Source organism: Littorina saxatilis, linkage group LG5 (assembly GCF_037325665.1).
Source record: "Littorina saxatilis isolate snail1 linkage group LG5, US_GU_Lsax_2.0, whole genome shotgun sequence".
Lineage (NCBI taxonomy): Eukaryota > Metazoa > Mollusca > Gastropoda > Littorinimorpha > Littorinidae > Littorina > Littorina saxatilis.
Window position 1 is genome coordinate 30,006,705 of NC_090249.1, and position 21,433 is coordinate 30,028,137.

The 21,433-nt window shown below is 41.9% G+C and overlaps 1 protein-coding gene across 2 annotated transcripts in view; it reads left to right on the forward strand.

Annotated features, from left to right (window-relative positions):
* Positions 1-4,405: 4,405 nt before the first annotated feature.
* Positions 4,406-21,433, forward strand: part of LOC138966830 (UDP-sugar transporter UST74c-like) — a 32,782-nt gene continuing 15,754 nt past the window's right edge. The window contains exons 1-7 of one of the 2 annotated variants that reach the window (XM_070339184.1): positions 4,406-4,843; positions 11,004-11,209; positions 11,931-11,964; positions 15,832-15,918; positions 16,546-16,613; positions 19,239-19,310; positions 20,326-20,394. In XM_070339184.1, the coding sequence (XP_070195285.1) occupies positions 4,841-4,843; positions 11,004-11,209; positions 11,931-11,964; positions 15,832-15,918; positions 16,546-16,613; positions 19,239-19,310; positions 20,326-20,394 (539 nt within the window). In that variant the 5' untranslated portion in view covers positions 4,406-4,840. Of the gene's footprint in view, positions 4,844-11,003; positions 11,210-11,930; positions 11,965-15,831; positions 15,919-16,545; positions 16,614-19,026; positions 19,099-19,238; positions 19,311-20,325; positions 20,395-21,433 lie in introns of both variants that reach the window. The other variant, XM_070339183.1, reaches the window with a different exon arrangement.

Consider the following 21,433-nt stretch of genomic DNA (forward strand, 5'->3'; position numbering starts at 1 on the left):
CGCGATTACAAGAAGGGAGTAACGGCGTGGTTCATGGCGGAGGAGAGGGGTGGGGACTCCGGGGGAATGGTGGTTCGGCTTGCGTCAGGGAAAGTATAATACATGAACTTCGCTGATAAAACCCCTTTGAATGGCGCTGATTTCAGTGACAAAACGCGTATGCACACTATATCTGGCTCGCATTGAAAAGCCCCGTTTCCTGAAAGGTTGCGAAACCGGTTTAAAGAGACGGTAACCGGACCGTATAGTATACGTTAAGAAGAAGGGGATGAGGAATGGGAGGGACGGGGGTCGAGGGAGGGGGAGAAACAAATCAGAGAGCGTAAGCGTAAGTTAGTATCGATATATATGTATGCATAGACCTATATTGTAGACCTATATTAGATATCCCTCTAAATATCCTGATGTATGTATGCATGTATGAATGCAAGTATGTCACTGTGTGTGTGTGTGTGTGTGTGTGTGTGTGTGTGTGTGTGTGTGTGTGAATGTGTGTGTGTGTGTGTGTGAGTGTGTGTGTGCGTGTGTGTGTGTGTGTGTGTGTGTGTGTGTGAATGTGTCACAGAGAGAGAGAGAGACAGACAGACAGACAGACGAGAGTTCCGTGACTCGTGCTTTAAAAGGGTGTGTCTAATAGAAGCTATAACATTAAGGCTGGTCGCCAAATCCACTGTTCAGACATCTGATTTTCTATTCTCGCTTGACTTCGTTTAAAAAGACCGGTGTCTGAATGATCGGCACGGTCATGGGTAGTGCGACGATTCTACAGTGGGTATGAATTTAAATGGGCGTGGTTATGTGTGTGTGTGTGTGTGTGTGTGTGTGTGTGTGTGTGTGTGGGAGGGGGTCCTAGCGCGGAAGGCAATAGCCCCAAGATTGAGTCGATTGGATACGGTTGAACAGTTGTTTTTTGGCTTCCACAAAAATTGTTAACAGGTTTATTTGACTATCTGTTTGCTTATGCTTGGTTGTATGTTTCTCGTCTGTTTGCCTGGCTACGTGTCAGGCTAGCTGGCTGTCTGTCTGTCTATCTGTCTGTTTTGCCTGTGTGTGTGTGTGTGTGTGTGCGTGTGTGTGTGTGTGTGTGTGTGTGTGTGTGTGTGTGTGTGTGTGTGTGTGTGTGAGGGGGTCCTAGTGCGCAAGGCAATTGGCCCAAGACTGAGTCGATGGGATACGGTTGAAGTTCTGTACAAAACAGTTGTTTTTTGTTTCTCCCACAAAAAGAGTAACAGGTTTATTTGACTATCTGTTTGGTTTTGCTTGGTTGTATGTTTCTCGTCTGTTTGCCTGGCTACGTGTCTGGCTGCCTGTCTGCTTTGCCTGTGTGTGTGTGTGTGTGTGTTGTGTTGTGTTGTGTTGTGTTGTGTTGTGTTGTGTTGTGTTGTGTTGTGTTGTGTTGTGTTGTGTTGTGTTGTGTTGGGTGTGGGTGTGGGTTTTACTATCTGTTTTGTCCACCCGTCTGTGTGTTTCTCCGTTTGTTATATTTGTGTCTGTCTTGTTAGTTCCCCAAAATGTCCTGAGATGAAGGCTGTTATATTAATTTTTGTTTCCAACAACATAAGTAGGAGAAAGGCTCCTAATATGGACCGGCTCCTAATATGGACCACCTCCTGTTCTGACAAACTAACGGCGCTAGAGCGCTCAAAACAATTTCATTCACTTTATTCACCCTCTCTGGATAAGTTGCACATGTCAAAACAGTTGCAGAAACACAAACCTCAAAACCGTCAGGCTTTTTCGCTTTTTTTCACTTTTGGCAGCGTTCACTCTAAATTTGCCGCCTAAAACGGACTCGTTTCTGTCCACAGCCAAAGCTTTTTATAACACAAAAATGGCTATATATGACAGCTAAGACAATATTTGTTACATTTTAACAGTGTGTACCCCGAGTTTCTACTGCAAACAAAAAATAATAGCAAAACCTCAAAGTATGTGTGAGTCCCCTAATATGGACCACCTTCAACAAATCGAAAAAAATAAAAAATAAAGGCAATTTTAATTAATTCATTAAGAAGCTTGCTGAAAATAATCTATAACTAGCCCTCAAGATTTCAAAAAAATATAACAAATAGTCTTTTTTGTGTGAAAGTTGATAATTTCACTTATTTTCACTCTGGTGTGCTTCAAATAATACTCTCATCAACCCGAAACAGCTAAATCTAAAGCATATTTGAATTGATCTGACTTGCACACTAAGTTGTATCATGTTATTTTGAAGTATAGGGGGCTTTTTACAGTGATTCGTGAAGGCCGCTTCACTGGTCCATATTGGGCGCCCAGGCTCCTAAAATGGACCTTTTGTGATTTTTTCTGTATTTAATTTTTGCTGAAGGTCTATCAAAGCTATTTCACTCTAATTAGGCCTAACAGTTAAACTAAGAGAGAAGGACTACCAACCACAAAATGAAACTTCTTCGCAAGAAAACAAGCTAGTTATCAGCAATAAAAAAAAGTGGTCCATATTAGGGGCCCTTCCCCTAAATATGTACCTACCTGGAGCAACCCTCGACTTTCTCACGCCTTTGTTTAACAAAAGGGCAACAGGTGTGCCGAACGTAAATGTCTTACTTTTGACATTGTCCTCCTTCCAAAGCTTAATTCTTCCTTCTGTAGTAAACAAGCAAACAAAGAAGCAGACATGCAAGTAAGCAAGTAAGAAAATAAACAAGCGAATGAACAAATAAACAAACAAACAAAAACAAAAAGCACATACACAAACCAAACCCCCCCAAAATAAAAACAAATAAAAACACACAAACAAAAAAATAACCAACTAAACAAACAAACAAACGATCCGGACAGACAGATAACACAGACAGACAGACACAGAGACAAACACAGAGACAAACAACCAAACTAAACCAAACCAACCCAACCAAACCAAACTTAACCATAACAAAACAAAACCAAGCAAAACCAAGAAAGACAGAAAAAAATGCTCCTTCGTGCACATCTAAATAAACGAGTAAGTCAACAGTCTGACAATCAACAAACAAATCTTGGCTGGTTACGCTTCCTACCTAAGTAACGATGCGTGCTGTCTACGGGTTATAATGGTTACCTGTGCGTATACTCTAGCGCCTGTGGTGTGAGGTCTAAATATTGATCTGCTATCCCAGGGGAGATTTTCTTCGCAGATATGAACAATGTCTACCTTTAGCGACAAGATTAAAATCCAGTGGAAAGCCATGACTACAAATGATCAAAAGATAACAGCTGTCTCTTCTGTCTCACTATCAATATACCCTCCTAACTTCGCCTTTCTTGAACAGATAACGATACAACAACGTGGCAGAGCAAATTTCTACCGTTCCGTTTTAAACAGAATCGAACACAGAGGTTATAGTAGTGGCGTTGAGTAGTTAGTTATATCGACCGCTTCTATGGTGACAGTCTGTTTTCGTCATTGATCTTCTCAGTACAGGTAAATGGAACCACACATCTTAAGAATCTTGATTGTATTTCGTATTATTTTGTAGCTCAACACACCTCTTGCCAGGTGTTAACACTTGTATATATATTCTTTACAGCTCAGTTGCTCCCATCTCAGTCGCTGGCCGCAGTATGCTTTTTTCTGAAGCTCACTCTGGTACAAGGCAATTAAGAAGAAAAGAAAAGAAAAATGGTACACAAACTTTTATCGTGTTTCAGTTTATGTAGTTACATGTAAGTTTTCTCTTTATGATCTTAATAGTGCGTTGAGGCTGGGCCATTGTCGACTGTGTTTATTCGTTCAACGGAGTTTTCATCCCTTCAAAACCACAGGAGCTTGTATCAAAGTGCCGGTAGATCTACTCCTTTATCCTTCATGTACTATTACTACTAGTATTAACTCCTTTATCCTTCCTGTACTATTACTATTATTAGAATATTAGTAGTACTACTATTAGAATACTAGTAGTAATACTACAGGGATGAGAAAGGATCGACTGGCGCTTTGATACGAGCTCCTGTGTTTCAAACCTTTGAATGTATGTCTTATAAACTCCAGCCGAGTTAAAGTCATTTTTGCTGACACATTCGGTGCTGCGGTAAGGAATTATGCATACATCCCGAACATTGCAAATGGAACTCTCTCTACAGTATGAAAAAACCGGCGCAGCGATAGCAAATTTATCATATTTGATTTTGTTGTCAATGTGCATTTGATTGGAAGCACTTGCATTGCTAAGTGCTTCGTTTTACACAGTGAAGGTAAACCAAGTAACTGAGATTTATGTGGAACTGATACATAGGGCCTAAATGTATAGATACAGTAACCTAAAACTTAGTGCGGGAGTTCTGTTTGCACTGGGTATGTGTGTGACACGGCCAGGGCTTCGGATATCACCGTCGCAACTGAGAATCCGATCGAAGAAACCCGCCTGGGCTGTTTCATATTGTCGTCTGCTTCGCGTCAGTGAACGTGCACGCGTCGGATTTTCAAAGAACTATCGTGATGGCCGTGTGTATTGTGCTTAGATGTCAAGAATTTGAATTAATGTTTATCCAATAGATTTTTTCTACGTTTGCCCTCTGACAACTAAAAATGATGTAGAGGGACAGTGTCGGTTGGGGATTGACCACCAGGGAAAGTATTCAAGCTCATTCTTACATGTATCATACAAGTCTGGCAGGCTGAACGAGTTCTTGCGGTACAGTGCTTTGAAGGTGTGGGTTCGTTCGCCTGTGTTTTTAGTGACTCACAGTAATGTCGCTGTGTATTCCCTTCAAAGCAAGAGACAAGAATAAATAAACACGTGTGTTTTAAGATACATTTGGTGAGAATTGTGTACATGCAACATATTCCCTTCTTCTGACGAGCAGTCATTATCGACAGCTGCATGGAAATAACAGAAACATGGTATGTAACCCTAATGCAAGTATGATAATATAACTCGAGGGCTACTTACATTTTTTAATCAAATAATGTTTGTAGGCCTTCTTCGCACTGAACTTTAGATGCACATTTCTCGTTCGTTGTCTGATACACAAAATGACAATATTCACAGCCTAAAAATTGGTTATAACTGTAATATCAGTCAGTGTCAACCTTGAAGCGGTTCACCGTGTGTACTTTGCGTGCGTACGTACTGCATGACACTATTAAGAGAATAACTGAATGCCGCGCAAGTCTTCGATTGTTTCGTTGCAGGTAAAGTCACCACAACGGTGTCTAGTTTTTCTGAGTACGCCGCAACATTGTCTAGTTTCTTACAGTTTGAAAAGTAAAAGGCTTGCACCAAAAATGGAATTGAATTTTTTGTTTGTTTGTTTGTTTAACGCCCAGCCGACCACGAAGGGCCATATCAGGGCGGTGCTGCTTTGACATTTAACGTGCGCCACACACAAGACAGAAATCGCAGCACAGGCTTCATGTCTCACCCAGTCACATTATATTGACACCGGACCAACCAGTCCTAGCACTAACCCCATAATGCCAGACGCCAGGCAGAGCAGCCACAAGATTGCCAATTTTAAAGTCTTAGGTTGACCCGGCCGGGGTTCGAACCCACGATCTCCCGATCACGGGGCGGACGCCTTACCACTAGGCCAACCGTGCCGGTCATGGAATTGAATAGTAATTGATCAATCCTCACATGCACGCACACACCAGCACGGCCCGACTGTTGGCATTGGTTGTCAACAACGAGAATGACATCTTCTGAAAGTTAGTCAGTGAGTGAGGCGGTGAGGCAGTCAATCAGTCAGTCAGTCAGTTAGCCAGTCAGTCAGTCAGTTAGTTAGTCAGTTAGCCAGTCAGTCAGTCAGGCAGTCAGGCAGTCAGTCAGCCAGTCAGTCAGTCAGGCAGTCAGTCAGCCAGTCAGTCAGTCAGTCAGTCAGTCAGTTAGTCAGTTAGCCAGTCAGTCAGTCAGTCAGTCAGTTAGTTAGTCAGTTAGTCAGTCAGTCAGGCAGTCAGTCAGTCAGTTAGTCAGTTAGCCAGTCAGTCAGTCAGTTAGTTAGTCAGTTAGCCAGTCAGTCAGGCAGTCAGTCAGTCAGTCAGTCAGTCAGTCAGTCAGTTAGTTAGTCAGTTTGCCAGTCAGTCAGTCAGTCAGTCAGGATGGCCTTCTAGTATGCAAGCGATCGTGTATTCCGCCTCCCGGATTTTACACGGGATAAGAGCATCCTTCCACTTGGACACATACCAAAATCAGTTCAACGTTATTTTGACTGCTTCCTGTGCAGTGTAGGATTTTTGTTTTGTTTTGTTTTTTGTTTTTTGCTGAATACATTCTGCACACTAACTTATTAAGCCGATGTCACTTATGAAATCGATTCAGCAAAAAGATGGCATTCTGCGCAGAAAGCAGTTATACTATTGTAGTTGTGTTTTTACATTTAGTCAAGTTTTGACTAAATGTTTTAACGTAGAGGGGGGAATCGAGACGAGGGTCGTGGTGTATGTGTAAGTGTGTGTGTGTGTGTGTGTGTGTGTGTGTGTGTCTGTCTGTCTGTGTGTGTGTGTAGAGCGATTCAGACTAAACTACTGGACCGATCTTTATGAAATTTGACATGAGAGTTCCTGGGTATGATATCCTCAGACGTTTTTTTCATTTTTTTGATAAATGTCTTTGATGACGTCATATCCGGCTTTTCGTGAAAGTTGAGGCGGCACTGTCACGCTCTCATTTTTCAACCAAATTGGTTGAAATTTTGATCAAGTAATCTCCGACGAAGCCCGGACTTCGGTATTGCATTTCAGCTTGGTGGCTTAAAAATTAATTAATGACTTTGGTCATTAAAAATCTGAAAATTGTAAAAAAAAAAAACGATCCAAATTTACGTTCATTTTATTCTCCATCATTTTCTGATTCCAAAAGCTTATAAATATGTTATATTTGGATTAAAAACAAGCTCTGAAAATTAAAAATATAAAAATTATGATCAAAATTAAATTTTCGAAATCCGATTTAAAAACACTTTCATCTTATTCCTTGTCGGTTCCTGATTCCAAAAACATATAGATATGATATGTTTGGATTAAAAAGACGCTCAGAAAGTTAAAACGAAGAGAGGTACAGAAAAGCGTGCTATCCTTCTCAGCGCAACTACTACCCCGCTCTTCTTGTCAATTTCACTGCCTTTGCCATGAGCGGTGGACTGACGATGCTACGAGTATTGCTGCGTTGCATTGCGTTCAGTTTCATTCTGTGAGTTCGACAGCTACTTGACTAAATGTTGTATTTTCGCCTTACGCGACTTGTTTTTAAATGTGTCCGGGAGGAAGGATGGTCTTATCACATGCAAATAAAACTGACCGATTGTTGGTGGTGAACATGACCGCGCATAATTATGCGAAGGATACTTGATTTAAATGAAGGTGCGTGCATGTGTTAGGCCAAACAAAAATACATGTTGGTTTAGGGTAACCCGACCGACCTTATTTTTCCCGCCGACCCTAAAACTTGTTTTTCAAAACAACCTCTGGCACATTTTGCAAACCATACTGAGACTAACAAAAAAATGTTTAAAAAAATAAAAAAAATAAAACAAATAAAACGACCTACCGACCCCAGGGGCGGATCAGTTGCTTTGTAAGGGGAGGGGCACTTTGAATCGAAAGTGAATGTGATGGGCGCGAAGCGCCCGAATTTGCTAGGGGGGTCCGGGGGCATGCCCCCCCGAAAAATATTTTTGCCCAAAGAAGCAAAATGGTGCCATCTGGTGCCATTTGAACTTAGAAATGGTCATAGAATCAGCATAGAAAAACCTTTTTTTTTCTTCTTCCTTTTTTTTTTTTTCGGTGGGGGGGGGGGGCACGTGCCCCCTGTGCCCCCCCCCCCCTCGTCCGCCCCTGGACCCTATTTCTTTTGGTCATGTTACCCTAAACCAACATATATTTTTGTTTGGCCTTATTAGAGGAGATGACAAGTAGCCTTCCAAGGCAGCCTTCCGCTCTATTCTATTTACGGCTGAGGGTAAGAGCATGAATATGCTTGAATGACTTCAGGGATACGAATATTTGCATTTTCTAAATCACCTTAAATGCGCACATCTATCAATCAATCAATCAATGAGTCTTATATTGCGCATATTCCGTGGGTACAGTTCTAGGCGCTCTGCAGTGATGCCGTGTGAGATGAAATTTTATACGGCCAGTAGATTGCAGCCATTTCGGCGCATATTTACCTTTCACGGCCTATTATTCCAAGTCACACGGGTATAGGTAGACAATTATTAACTGTGCCTAAGCAATTTTGCCAGGAAAGACCCTTTTGTCAATCGTGGGATCTTTAACGTGCACACCCAATGTAGTGTACACGGGGGGAGGTTCGGACACCGAAGAGAGTCTGCACACAAAGTTGACTCTGTGAAATAAATTTCCGCCGAACCTGGGATCGAACTCACGCTGACAGCGGCCAACTGAATACAAATCCAGCGCGCTACCAACTGAGCTATATCCCCGCCCATCTACATTCCACAACACTAAAACCCCACAATTGGACATTGAAAAAACCCATTAAAGTGTAAATAAACACTAAACAGGAATTTCAGTGAACCAGTGTGTAGGCTATGTGTGCGTGCGTGCGTGCGTGCGTGCCGCGTTTGCGTGACTTATATCTGTTTTGACCTTGTTGAGTTATGAACTTACGAATGAAAATACATGTCTCATTTCACTGCATTGGCATATGTATTAGAAAATATTTAAAAATAATTACCCCATGTTTTTGACTCACATGCGAAGCAAAAGTGAGTCTATGTACTCACCCGAGTCGTCCGTCCGTCCGTCCGTCCGTCCGTCCGTCCGGCCGTCCGGAAAACTTTAACGTTGGATATTTCTTGGACACTATTCAGTCTATCAGTACCAAATTTGGCAAGATGGTGTATGATGACAAGGCCCCAAAAAACATACATAGCATCTTGACCTTGCTTCAAGGTCAAGGTCGCAGGGGCCATAAATGTTGCCTAAAAACAGCTATTTTTCACATTTTCCCCATTTTCTCTGAAGTTTTTGAGATTCAATACCTCACCTATATATGATATATAGAGCAAAGTAAGCCCCATCTTTTGATACCAGTTTGGTTTACCTTGCTTCAAGGTCAAGGTCACAGGAGCTCTTCAAAGTTGGATTGTATACATATTTTGAAGTGACCTTGACCCTGAACTATGGAAGATAACTGTTTCAAACTTAAAAATTTTGTGGGGCACATGTTATGCTTTCATCATGAGACACATTTGGTCACATATGATCAAGGTCAAGGTCACTTTGACCTTTATGAAATGTGACCAAAATAAGGTAGTGAACCACTAAAAGTGACCATATCTCATGGTAGAAAGAGCCAATAAGCACCATTGTACTTCCTATGTCTTGAATGAACAGCTTTGTGTTGCATGACCTTGGATGACCTTGACCTTGGGTCAAGGTCACATTGTATTTTGGTAGGAAAAATGTGTAAAGCAGTTCTTAGTGTATGATGTCATTGCTAGGTTTAGTTATTTGACCTTGACCCTGAAGGTCAAGGTCATGTAAAGGTCACGGTCAAGCATGTGAGTCGTATGGGCTTTGCCCTTCTTGTTTTCAATTAATGTGAAATGTTTTATGATGGCGAATTTTCAGGGCGATCGCCGTGGAGGATGAATTGATGGTGTATGGGGAATAGATGGAGTGACGTAATACAATTAAATAAGTATATTACTTTGCGTTTTCTGAAACATCGGCTTTTGTTGCTCAGGCAACCACAGAAGCTCAAGTATCAAAGTGTCTAGCCGGGATTATGAGATCGAAATATCGTTACCCATAATTAACCTCTTATTGTAGGAGTAATAACTATTTATTACTACTGCAGCAGAAGGCTATGGGGTACGATATTTTGATCGACTGGCTCTAGCCATGCATTTTGACACAAGCTCATGTGTCGGCGATCGACTGGCCCATATAGTAATGTTACTGATTGACTGGCCCATAGTAATGTTACTGATTGACTGGCCCATAGTAATGTTACTGATTGACTGTGACTTCTTTTTTTCTGTCTTCATTCATTCATTCATTCGTTCTTGCGTTCGTTCGTTCGTCCGTTCATTCGTTCGTTCGTCCGTGCGTTCCCTTGTTCGTTCGTTTGTTTGTTTGTTCATTCATTCATTCATTCATTCATTCATTCAGTCATCCATCCATCTATCCATCCATCCTTCCATTTATTAATGTATATATATTTTATATTTATTAACTCGTACTAAGTGAAGAATGAAAGATCCGTTTAAAAAAAAAGGGGGGGGGGGGGCTTCCACTATATGTATATATATATATAATATCTATACTGTCTATATCGCTGCAGCGCATGTACGAGCGGCGACCTTTTTTCCAAGCAGCAGTGCTTCAATAGACACTCAATAACTTAAATGTCGTATAGAGGTGAACTGAACGGACACGTGCATGCAGCTGTTGTTTTCTGGGTGCTGTGAAGTAGCCCAAGCTTCGATCGAGCAGTCTTCCGCTAACGCAACATAGTGAGAGGTAGCAGACCTCTTGATGAGAAATATTCTTAGCGGATGATGATTTTATTCAGTTATTCCCCGGAGAAAAAAAAATGCCGCGGAAAAAAAGTTTTTTTCATGGAAAAACCGAAGTTTTGTCATCATCCGCCGAAGAATCGTTTTTTTTTCCGCGGTAAAACTGAAATGAAGAATGGTGCAGTAAAACTTGGCTGTTGTTTTGCAGCGGGACAAGTTCTTATAGTTTTTCCGCGGCATTTTTTACTTGCTCATTGTAAGATTGAAGCACGTGTGTTCCCCTCTTCTGAGAAATGGACGCGTTCAAAATTCGGCGTGGCTTGGGAACTGAGTCACCCGTAGCTCTCAACTTGAAATAAACGTCCCTTATTTTTCCCGCGCAATCATCACGTGACTATAGCACAGTGGCCCGGCTTGTGCTCCGAGCTATGAAGCTCAAACGGATCAAGCTATTTCGGGCGGGGGGAGAAAGACACGAACGCTTTGATATTCATTGCTTCTAAAAAAAAAAAGTTAGGCTTATTTTTCTTTTTTCAGATTCATTATTTCCAAATTTCTCTCTTTCTTTCGACAAGGATACAGAAAAAACGAAAACACCCGAGGCAGACATGGGCATCAACGGAAAGGAACGGAAAGACACGAAGATGGCGATAACATCGTCCAGAACTGTTCCGGGGAGTGCCGAATACCCGTTGTGGTCTCGGATAGCCACCGCCTGTTTCTACGCCATGTGTGCCATGCTGATCGTTGTCGTGAACAAACTGGTACTAACTTCATACAAGTGCGTGTACACATCATTCATTTTCATTTTCGTTATACTTTATTGTCCCATCGCTGGATAATTCGGGTCGCTTCCTCTCAGTTGAAAGCTAGCAGCAACAGAGTCGCGCTACCCAAGTGTGTGCGTGTTTAAGTGTAATCAGCCACCTGCACTTATGGCAGAATGACCGAGGTCTTTTACGTGCCACAGTGGTGACACGGGGGTGGAACATGGATACCGTCTCTGAGTCTGCACATAAAGTGTGACCCATGTCCGTCCCTGCCCGGATTCGAACCCGTGACTCAAGGATCACAGGTCCAGTGCCGCTCTGCCAACTCAGTATAGCTACCGGGCCCCTGGGTTTTTATCCATTGCTCTGAACGGAGCTGAGTTTGGGATATGGACACTTTTGCATTTCTGTTTTAGTATAATTGTGTCAGTTATGAATTCACAAAGCTTGGCAAAGTAAATGTAATGATGTTGGGTTCCATCCGTGAACTGCAAAAGGGCAGGCCTTTACACCTGATCACATCATTACACCTCCGAAAAAAAGGTTAAAGCCGGTTCGTTGTATGAGAATGAAAGGGTCAGGGAGTGTGAGTATGAGATTTGGACACTCCGACAGTGTGTGTGTGTGTGTGTGTGTGTGTGTGTGTGTGTGTGTGTGTGTGTGTGTGTGTGTGTGTGTGTGTGTGTGACATTATATAATTGTTTCGCTCTACATTTGCTTTTTTTCTCGCAGGTTTCCGTCCTTCCTTTCCTTGGGTCTTGGTCAGGTAAGGTTTCAGTCATTTAGATAATATGATTATCCTGTTCAATTATTACGGTCGATTTGTCGTTTTTATGTGTTAGCTCTTGTTGTTTGAATCGTTCAGTAAAGGTATCGTGACTGTTAAACGTCGTTGTGATAATAAAATCAAGCAGTTATTGGAATATATGGGTCATTCCTGGGTCATTTATGGACTGGGTGGCCGAGTGGTAACGCACTTGCGCTCGGAAGCGAGAGGTTGCGAGTTCGACCCTGGGTCAGGGCGTTAGCAATTTTCTTCCCCCTTTCCTAACCAAGGTGGTGGGTTCAAGTGCTAGTCTTTCGGATGAGACGAAAAAACCGTGGTCCCTTCGTGTACACTACATTGGGGTGTGCACGTTAAAGATCCCACGATTGACAAAAGGGTCTTTCCTCGCAAAATTGTATAGGCATAGATAAAAAGGTCCACCAAAATACCCGTGTGACTTGGAATAATAGGGCGTGAAAAGTAGGATATGCGCCGAAATGGCTGCGATCTGCTGGCCGATGTGAATGCGTGATGTATTGTGTAAAAAATTCCATCTCACACAGCATAAATAAATCCCTGCGCCTTGAATATGTGCGCGATATAAATTGCATACAAAATAAAAAAAATAAAAATCCCTGCGCTTAGAACTGTACCCACGGAATACGCGCGATATAAGCCTCATATTGATTGATTGATTCCATAAAGCTGTGTACCAAACGTGTGACATGCCTCATGGAAATTGAAAGTGTCTGAATAGGTTGTTTTTACGGTTTATGTGAAAGATATAGACATATGTCACGTTGCCATGCTAAACAAAAGATTAAAGTTTAATCTTTTTGGATACGAGGGGTGGTCGGAAAGTTGTGTAACATCACACATGTTTAACGTAATATGGGATCTAAACACACAAGACAGATAACAAAAAGCCATAGTATATAGTAACAAGCTTTTTTTGCTTCACATTTAGAGCGTATTCCGAACAAAATGCAGTCAGGGGAAACAAACTGAACTAGTTATAGGTAACAAAAACGTATTTTTTGGTTGTGTCAAACAACAAACAAACATCGTCTGTGTGAAGTAACAAACAAATCCACTCGTGTGAGTCAATAAATAACATTGAGTCAACATGTAGCAACAAGATGTACACTGAATGCCCAGAATCAGGTTATCACAGAGACAAGTAAGGCTAGGTTAGCCGAAACCCGAAGGTTGAGACGGTGAGCGCGTCTCCGCGAATACCGTTTTGCCTAATATTTGTGCAAATTGTTAAAGCAAACATGACATATCTATATCTATTTTATTCGGGAACTGATCAAAAATGCAAAGAAATCATGTTTGGATTTGTCATTACAATTTTCTTAGTTGGGAAGAAATTCAGCCTCAGAAATTATTTGCCCAAAATTCATATAAATTTAGTGTTAAGGCGATGTGTGGCACTAAAATTAAACTTGGAGAATACATGGAATAACCTAGTGTTCTTGGTAGTCATTGAAGTGACTTATAACAATCAATGAAAAATTTGCAAATATTAATGGAGACAGATCGGCGTTGCTATGGAAACAGCCGCCATATTGGATTTCTAGGAAACGGTTTTACAGCAACATCATACATCAGAAATGCATGATATTTGGCACAAAAATACACATGACTTTTATCTACAATCACATATTTATTTCGCAACAGCATTTAATCTGATCGATTTATCGTTTTCAGAAAGAAAATATAGTCGAGTGTGTTCCAATTTTGATGAAAATGTAACGGTGTTTTCCCTTAACTCTTACAACTTGAACAGGACTAGACTACAATAATAGCCTAAGACTTGACAAAGAGACACCGAGCACGTCTATTACAAAATAAAACATTGAAATGTCGAATTTTAAAAAAAATATTAACTTTAAGAGCGAAGAGTCGCAAAAGGTTGCCTATAACATTCGTCCCTCGTTGGTAACGACTCACAAAACGCTCCACGCCTGCTGCGTTTCAAAAATATATGGATTTTTTTTATGGAAAAACCTTTCAGCGATGCTAAAGAACATCACATGCGAAAGAAACACTAAGTTTGATGCGTTGATAAGTGACAAATATCATTTTTAACGATCCAGCGTAACCAGAACAAATAGAAACGAAGCTTAGTGGCGACACGCGAAAGGCAAAATCACATTCAAATCGGATCAAATTTACACGGCGCACATTCTAACGCGTTCATTTCACATCAGTTGTGCCTAATAATACACACAGTCGCATATTCGTGCGTGCAGAAGTTATAGACATGTTCACGTAGTTCGCGGTTGGTTTTGGAAACCAAATGTTACGTAGGCAACCGGTTTTTTTTTAACGATCCAAATGCACACTGTAAACATGTGTAGGGAAAAAACATCTAAGTGCATATGTAACACTAGACAAAACACAACGAAGATGTATATCGGGGAGTTCTTGGTCGCATTTCATTAGCAGCCACACGGATACTTAAAATCAAGATTTAAGCATGTCACACAAAAAACGCCATTTTTGACGTCATTTTCAGTGTTTGCTTTCATACAAAACACTAACCAACCGAACGATTTTCTTGATTATATTATCGTTATCTCTTTGGTCAATTTGCAGTCTGTTGATATCCTTATATCATTCGAGAAGCTTCTTCTTCTTCTTCTGCGTTCGTGGGCTGAAACTCCCACGTACACTCGTGTTTTTTTGCACGAGTGGAATTTTACGTGTAATGTATGACCGTTTTTTACCCCGCCATTTAGGCAGCCATACGCCGTTTTCGGAGGAATTCGAGAAGCAAGAAAAACATTCCGAAATCTTACTCTAAAATCATGACCCTCTTGTGGTACACAGCTTTGTGGAAGGACCCGTATATATAGGCCTAACTCTTGTCTATGTGTGTGTAACAACCAATTCTGATTCCAGTTCCAATTCAAATTGGTTCAGTAAAGAACCACTAGGAGTTCTCTCTTAGAATCTGTTTAGTTGCGTAAAAAATGAAAACTGCACAGAGCTACGAATTCACGACAAGCAAAAAAATGTTCGCCGAAGAAAAGACGTCAGCGTGCGTCCGTGCGTGCGTGCGTGCGTTCGTGCGTTCATTCGTGCGTTTGTGTGTGTGCATGCGCGCGCGTTTGTCACAGTGTGTGTGTGTGTGTGTGTGTGTGTGTGTGTGTGTGTGTGTGTGTGTACGTTCATGCGAGCGAGCGTGCGTGCGTGCATGGGTATGTTTGTGTGTGTGTGTGTCTGTGTGTGTGTTTGTATGTGTGAGTGCGTGCGTGCGTGCGTCCGTACGTAGGTGTATGTGCGCACGCATGTATGTCAGTGTGTGTGTGTGTGTGTGTGTGTGTGTGTGTGTGTGTGTGTGTGTCAGTGTGTGTGTGTGTGTGTGCGTACGTGCGTGCGTGCGTGCGTGCGTGTTTGTTTGTTTGTTTGTTCGTTCATGGGCTGAAACTCCCACGGCTTTTACGTGTATGACCGTTTTTACCCCGCCATTTAGGCAGCCATACGCCGCTTTCGGAGGAAGCATGCTGGGTATTTTCGTGTTTCTATAACCCACCGAACTCTGACATGGATTACAGGATCTTTTTCGTGCGCACTCTGTCTTGTGCTTGCGTGTACACACGGGGGTGTTCGGACACCGAGGAGAGTCTGCACACAAAGTTGACTCTGAGAAATAAATCTCTCGCCGAACGTGGGGACGAACTCACGCTGACACTGAGCGCCCAACTGGATACAAATCCAGCGCGCTACCGACTGAGCTACATCCCCGCCCCGTGCGTGCGTGTATGTGTGTGTGTGTGTGCGTGCGTGCGTGTGTGTGTGTGTGTGTGTGTGTGTTCGTGTGTGCTTTTTAGTTTTAACACATGTGTGTTATTTCAGATGGTGGTGACAGTAGTGGTGCTACAGCTGTCCAAAATGTTGGGTCTCGTCCATTTTCCTTCACCACACAAAGACACTTTTAAACAGGTAAAAAAAAAAGACACTTTAAGACAGGTCAAACAAACGCACAGGAGCTGACTGGGTTTTGATTTTGTATTCTATAAATTGTAAAACACTAGCCCGCATTGTTAGTTTAAAGATGCTGTCTCATTATTTTAATTTTCTTGTTATCTCTTTCTTAGCATGCATCTGATTATCTTTACTGCTGCTATATGTTTGTACATCTCCTTCAAAGAAACAGCAGCATAAACACACTCTGCCTAGCACCATGTGAACATTGGCGAATCTGTACGGTTGACACACTTGCAGATTTGTATACCTTTGTTTAAAAAATATTTCAAACCGTAACGAGGAAACAGTGGCTTAAAAGTGAACGTGATGAACATACTACATCTATACGGCTTACCACAACCATTTGGCACTTGGTAGGCGGGTATTGGGTTGGGGGAGGGGGGGATGGTGAGGGGGATGGGAACTCATCTCCTGTTTCTAAGTACACTTAGCAGGGAAGCTCACCATCGTGTTATTTGCCTGTGTCGGTGACCCACTTATACATTTGTTTTGCAAACATAGTTCAAACAGAGAAGTAAAAATTGTGGTCGTATAAAATGAAAACATTGGAGTTTACTTAGAACAATGGATTCTTGTTTCCAGGTGTGGCCACTACCTCTCCTTTTCTTTGGTAACATTGTGTTTAGCCTTGGGGGTACCCAACGTTTAAGGTCAGTTCTTTGTGCTTAATTTGATAATTTCTCAGAATTTCATATCAAACACATACGCACGCACGCACGCACGCACGCACGCACGCACACACGCACGCACGCACGCACGCACGCACGCACGCACGCACACACACACACACACACACACACACACACACACACACTTACGCACATGCACACACACACACACACACACACAGAACGTTTTAAAGATTGATCAACGAAAATGGTTAGATACGATTTGATCTTCATCAGGCATACAAAGGGCACATAGCAGAATCTTCACCACCTCAGATCTCGTCAGGCTTTTACACGCGATAAGCCTGCGTCCTTTTGCACCCCAGATTAACAGCATGGCTCTTCAGGGCTCCACACGGTCGCCCCTCCTAGTGCGTCCCGGGACCCCCACTTTCAATTTTTAGAGGGTCCATGGACCCCCACTGGAGAATGTCAGAGGGTCCTAAGGGTCCAAAAGCCGAAAGGTCCCAGTGTACTTATAAAACATTAATGGTATCTACGGTACGCACAATAAAGGAAATTTAGTGCGTCCCAGGACCCGCTCTTTTAAAGTCTAGTGCGTTCCGGGACCCCCTCCATACATTTCTAGTACGTGTTTTCGGCTTCAAATGCGTATAGGACGCAGGGACGCGCACTATGGGGAGCCCTGCTCTTTCTTCCAAAGAGTTTTTCTTTTTTCTTTTGATTCGGTTTCGTGAGTGACACTTTTATCAATCTGCAAAATTAATTCAGCAAAGAAATTACCTCTGTACCCAGAATGCAACTTCGGTATGTGTGCAAGTGACGGGATGCTCTTATTCCACGACAGAGCCTGGACAGATCTCTGGCGGTAAACATGGCTGTGTACGAGAAGGACCTTACCTTTCAGGGCTCCCCATAGAGCGCGTCCCTGCGTCCTATACGCACTAGAAGCCGAAATCACGAACTAGAAATTCACGGAGGGGGTCCCGGGACGCACTAAACCTACAAAGAGCGGGTCCTGGGACGCACTCAATTTCCTCTCTCGTGCGCGGCATGCATCCCATATACTCTTTTTAGACCGGCTTTAGTCGTCAGCTAAGTCAAAGTGCAAACACAAATTATCCAATTTTTACGCGGGAACAAAGGGGTCGTGTGTGTTGCATTTGACTTAGTATAGTTTAAGTGTCCTCCTCGAATATTCTGGTAATAAAAACCCCCAGTTCATATCACATTATTCGCGATCACAATGCGTTATATGTAATTAGGGGGTTTGGAGACCCGGGACTCTCGGGACCCTCTAAAACTTTGCTAAGGGGGTCCATGGACCCTCTGGGTCCCGGGACCCTCTAGGACGGGCGTTCGTGGGGAGCCCTGCCTTTAAAAGGGAACGTAACTTCTAAATGACACAAAGACTTTCTTGGAGGCCCGTGAAAGACTCTTGCAATAGGTGCTGGTCCAGTCGTTCATGTGTACGATTGAAAAGAAAATGAATGTTTCATTTTTACATTTAGTCAAGTTTTGACTAAATGTTTTAACGTAGAGGGGGAATCGAGACGAGGGTCGTGGTGTATGTGCGTGCGTGCGTGTGTGTGTGTACGTGTGTGTGTGTGTGTCTGTCTGTCTGTGTGTGTGTGTGTGTAGAGCGATTCAGACTAAACTACTGGACCGATCTTTATGAAATTTGACATGAGAGTTCCTGGGTATGAAATCCCCAGACGTTTTTTTCATTTTTTTTTTATAAATGTCTTTTATGACGTCATATCCGGCTTTTCGTGAAAGTTGAGGCGGCACTGTCACGCCCTCATTTTTCAACCAAATTGGTTGAAATTTTGGTCAAGTAATCTTCGACGAAGCCCGGACTTCGGTATTGCATTTCAGCTTGGTGGCTTAAAAATTAATTAATGACTTTGGTCATTAAAAATCTGAAAATTGTAAAAAAAAATAAAAATGTATAAAACGATCCAAATTTACGTTCATCTTATTCTCCATCATTTTCTGATTCCAAAAACATATAAATATGTTATATTTGGATTAAAAACAAGCTCTGAAAATTAAATATATAAAAATTATTATCAAAATTAAATTGTCGAAATCAATTTAAAAACACTTTCATCTTATTCCTTGTCGGTTTCTGATTCCAAAAACATATAGATATGATATGTTTGGATTAAAAACACGCTCAGAAAGTTAAAGCAAAGAGAGGTACAGAAAAGCGTGCTATCCTTCTTAGCGCAACTACTACCCCGCTCTTCTTGTCAATTTCACTGCCTTTGCCATGAGCGGTGGACTGACGATGCTACGAGTATACGGTCTTGCTGAAAAATGGCATTGCGTTCAGTTTCATTCTGTGACTTCGACAGCTACTTGACTAAATGTTGTATTTTCGCCTTACGCGACTTGTTAGTTTGTTTCTTGTGCTTTCTTTGCCCTGCAGTTTACCGATGTACATAGCGCTCAGAAAGTTTGCAAATCTCTTCATACTGATGCAGGAGTATTTCATCCTGGGGTAAGTTTTACTTTAGGTCCCAAAACTGGGCTGTAGCCGGCTAGAATATAAATTTGTTTCATTTTGTTTGGTTATCTTCATATTTCGTTATTGTTATGTTCTGTTCTAATCACGTTTTGTTATGCAATTATTCATCTTAGCATGCCGATGTACGTTGTGCTTCGTCGGTTTTCCAATTTCCTCATCATGATTGGAGAATATTACGTCCTGGGGTAAGGTAACCCTTGAGGGGATATTTTATTTCTGGGTGCAGTTATGGTGGCAATAATCTGGTGATACATCTATGCAATAGAGTTTGCCTTGAATGGGCTGTATCTTGCCTATATCTTGCGGCTGGGATATTTGCTAACTCTCTCACATATACCCAAAAGCGCCCCTGTTACGAAGACTCATCAATCGCATTTTAGCCTCACATAATTGTTACATATCTTTATCACCTTTGGAAATTCTTATTAAGCTTGCAGGTTACCAGCTTGCCAAACAACATCTGGCGGTTTATTGTAGTTGTGTATGTTTATTGCAGTACCTCTTCTGTATGCGCGTAGCGTAACATTTCAATGGTTTTTTTTCTGGTCTACTTGTTTGATTGTTTGTTTGTTTGTTTGCCTTTTTGTTTGTTCATTGATTTGTATGTGTGTTTGTTTGTCTGTCTGTCTGTCTGTCAGTCTGTTTGTCAATCTATTAGCTTTGCTTGCATGTGAATATGATATTTGTATAACTGGTGTACTTTTATTTTTGTGTTTTAGATGTAGACAGGAAAGGTTGCAAGACTAAGATCTATATCCGTGTGTGTGTGTGTGTGTGTGTGTGTGTGTGTGCGCGTGTGCGTACGTGTGTGTGTGTGTGCGTGCGTGCGTGCGTGCGTGCGTGCGTGCGTCATATCCCACAGGATCTTTGATGATGATGATGATTTTTTTTCTTTGTTTGCTTAACGCCCAGCCGACCACGAAGGGCCATATCAGGGCGGGATGATGATGATGATGATGATGATGATGATGATGATGATGATGATGATGATGATGATGATGATGATGATGATGATGATGATGATGATGATGACGATGAAGATGCTGACGACGACGATGACGATGATGATGACGATGAGGATGAGGATGGCGATGATAACTACGACGACGATGACATTTCATTAAATAGTTCACTTTAACATCAACAAATACGCCGACAACTACGACGAAGATAACGTTGTTTGACGTGTTATGATTTCAGGGTCGTGGCAACGCCGTTTATACAGTTCACCGTGTATCTGATGATACTTGGCGCGATCATCGCCGCAAGGTAAGTTGCTTTCCATCTATCTTCCGATCTGAACGGATCACTGACTATTGCTTTGATCGGAAGCTCAGCTTAAGATGAAATATTCAGTCATGAACAAACAAACGAACAGACTAGCAAAACAAAACAAACGAAAAAAGATAGAAACAATTAAACAAGCACACAAACAATAAAAAATTGGTTTTTTAAAAACAATAAAAAAACGTTTAAAAATAAATAAATAAACAAACAAAAACGGAATCTTACAGGCACACTCCTTCCAGTGAAAACGGTTTGGCACACAGTCTGAGATCTTGCCGGGCTTTTAACACAGGATGACACTATTCCTCCACTAGGATACATACCAAAATTGAACAGCCTGCGTGCTCTCTGAGCAGAAGGGGATTTTTTTGATGGAATGATTTCGTAAAAGCTACTACTATAGTGGCTTTTTAAGAAATTCATTCATCATAACATTCCACCTCACTACAGCAAGCAGTCAGGGTGTTGATTGGTGTCCCACCTACATATATGATATCTGATGTTATTACACATTTACAAAAGTTGAGCAGTGACGGAGAGTTCAGTGAAGCTGAACTGATTCACTGATTCGACAAGTCAGTCAGTGGTTAACTTCAAGATCAACAATCAGAGTTTGCACTATCATCCGGAAGATCTCAGGACCCCGAGGGATCACCAGTATTGCGATGTTGTGGACATGATTATAGCTTAAGGAAATATATATATATATAATCAGCACACAAGACGGCTGAATGACTTTTGTTTGGCCTTGATCTCTCACTGGTGCATATATATATATAAGTGCGATGTTTGTGAACGATGAAGTCCGAAAGTCAAACTCAGATGTCATAGTATCACAGGCGATTTGCGCAGCCTCATTATTCACCCAAAATGCCACGGCGACACAGACTAGACAACGGGTAATATCGATGTCCCTTTGGCTGCTTGTGTTAAAAGGCATGGTCCTTCTTGTGAAGGCACTTCGGCTTACTACGTATCTCTCGTCAGCCCACGTTTGACAGTGTGTGTATTTGTGTGCGCG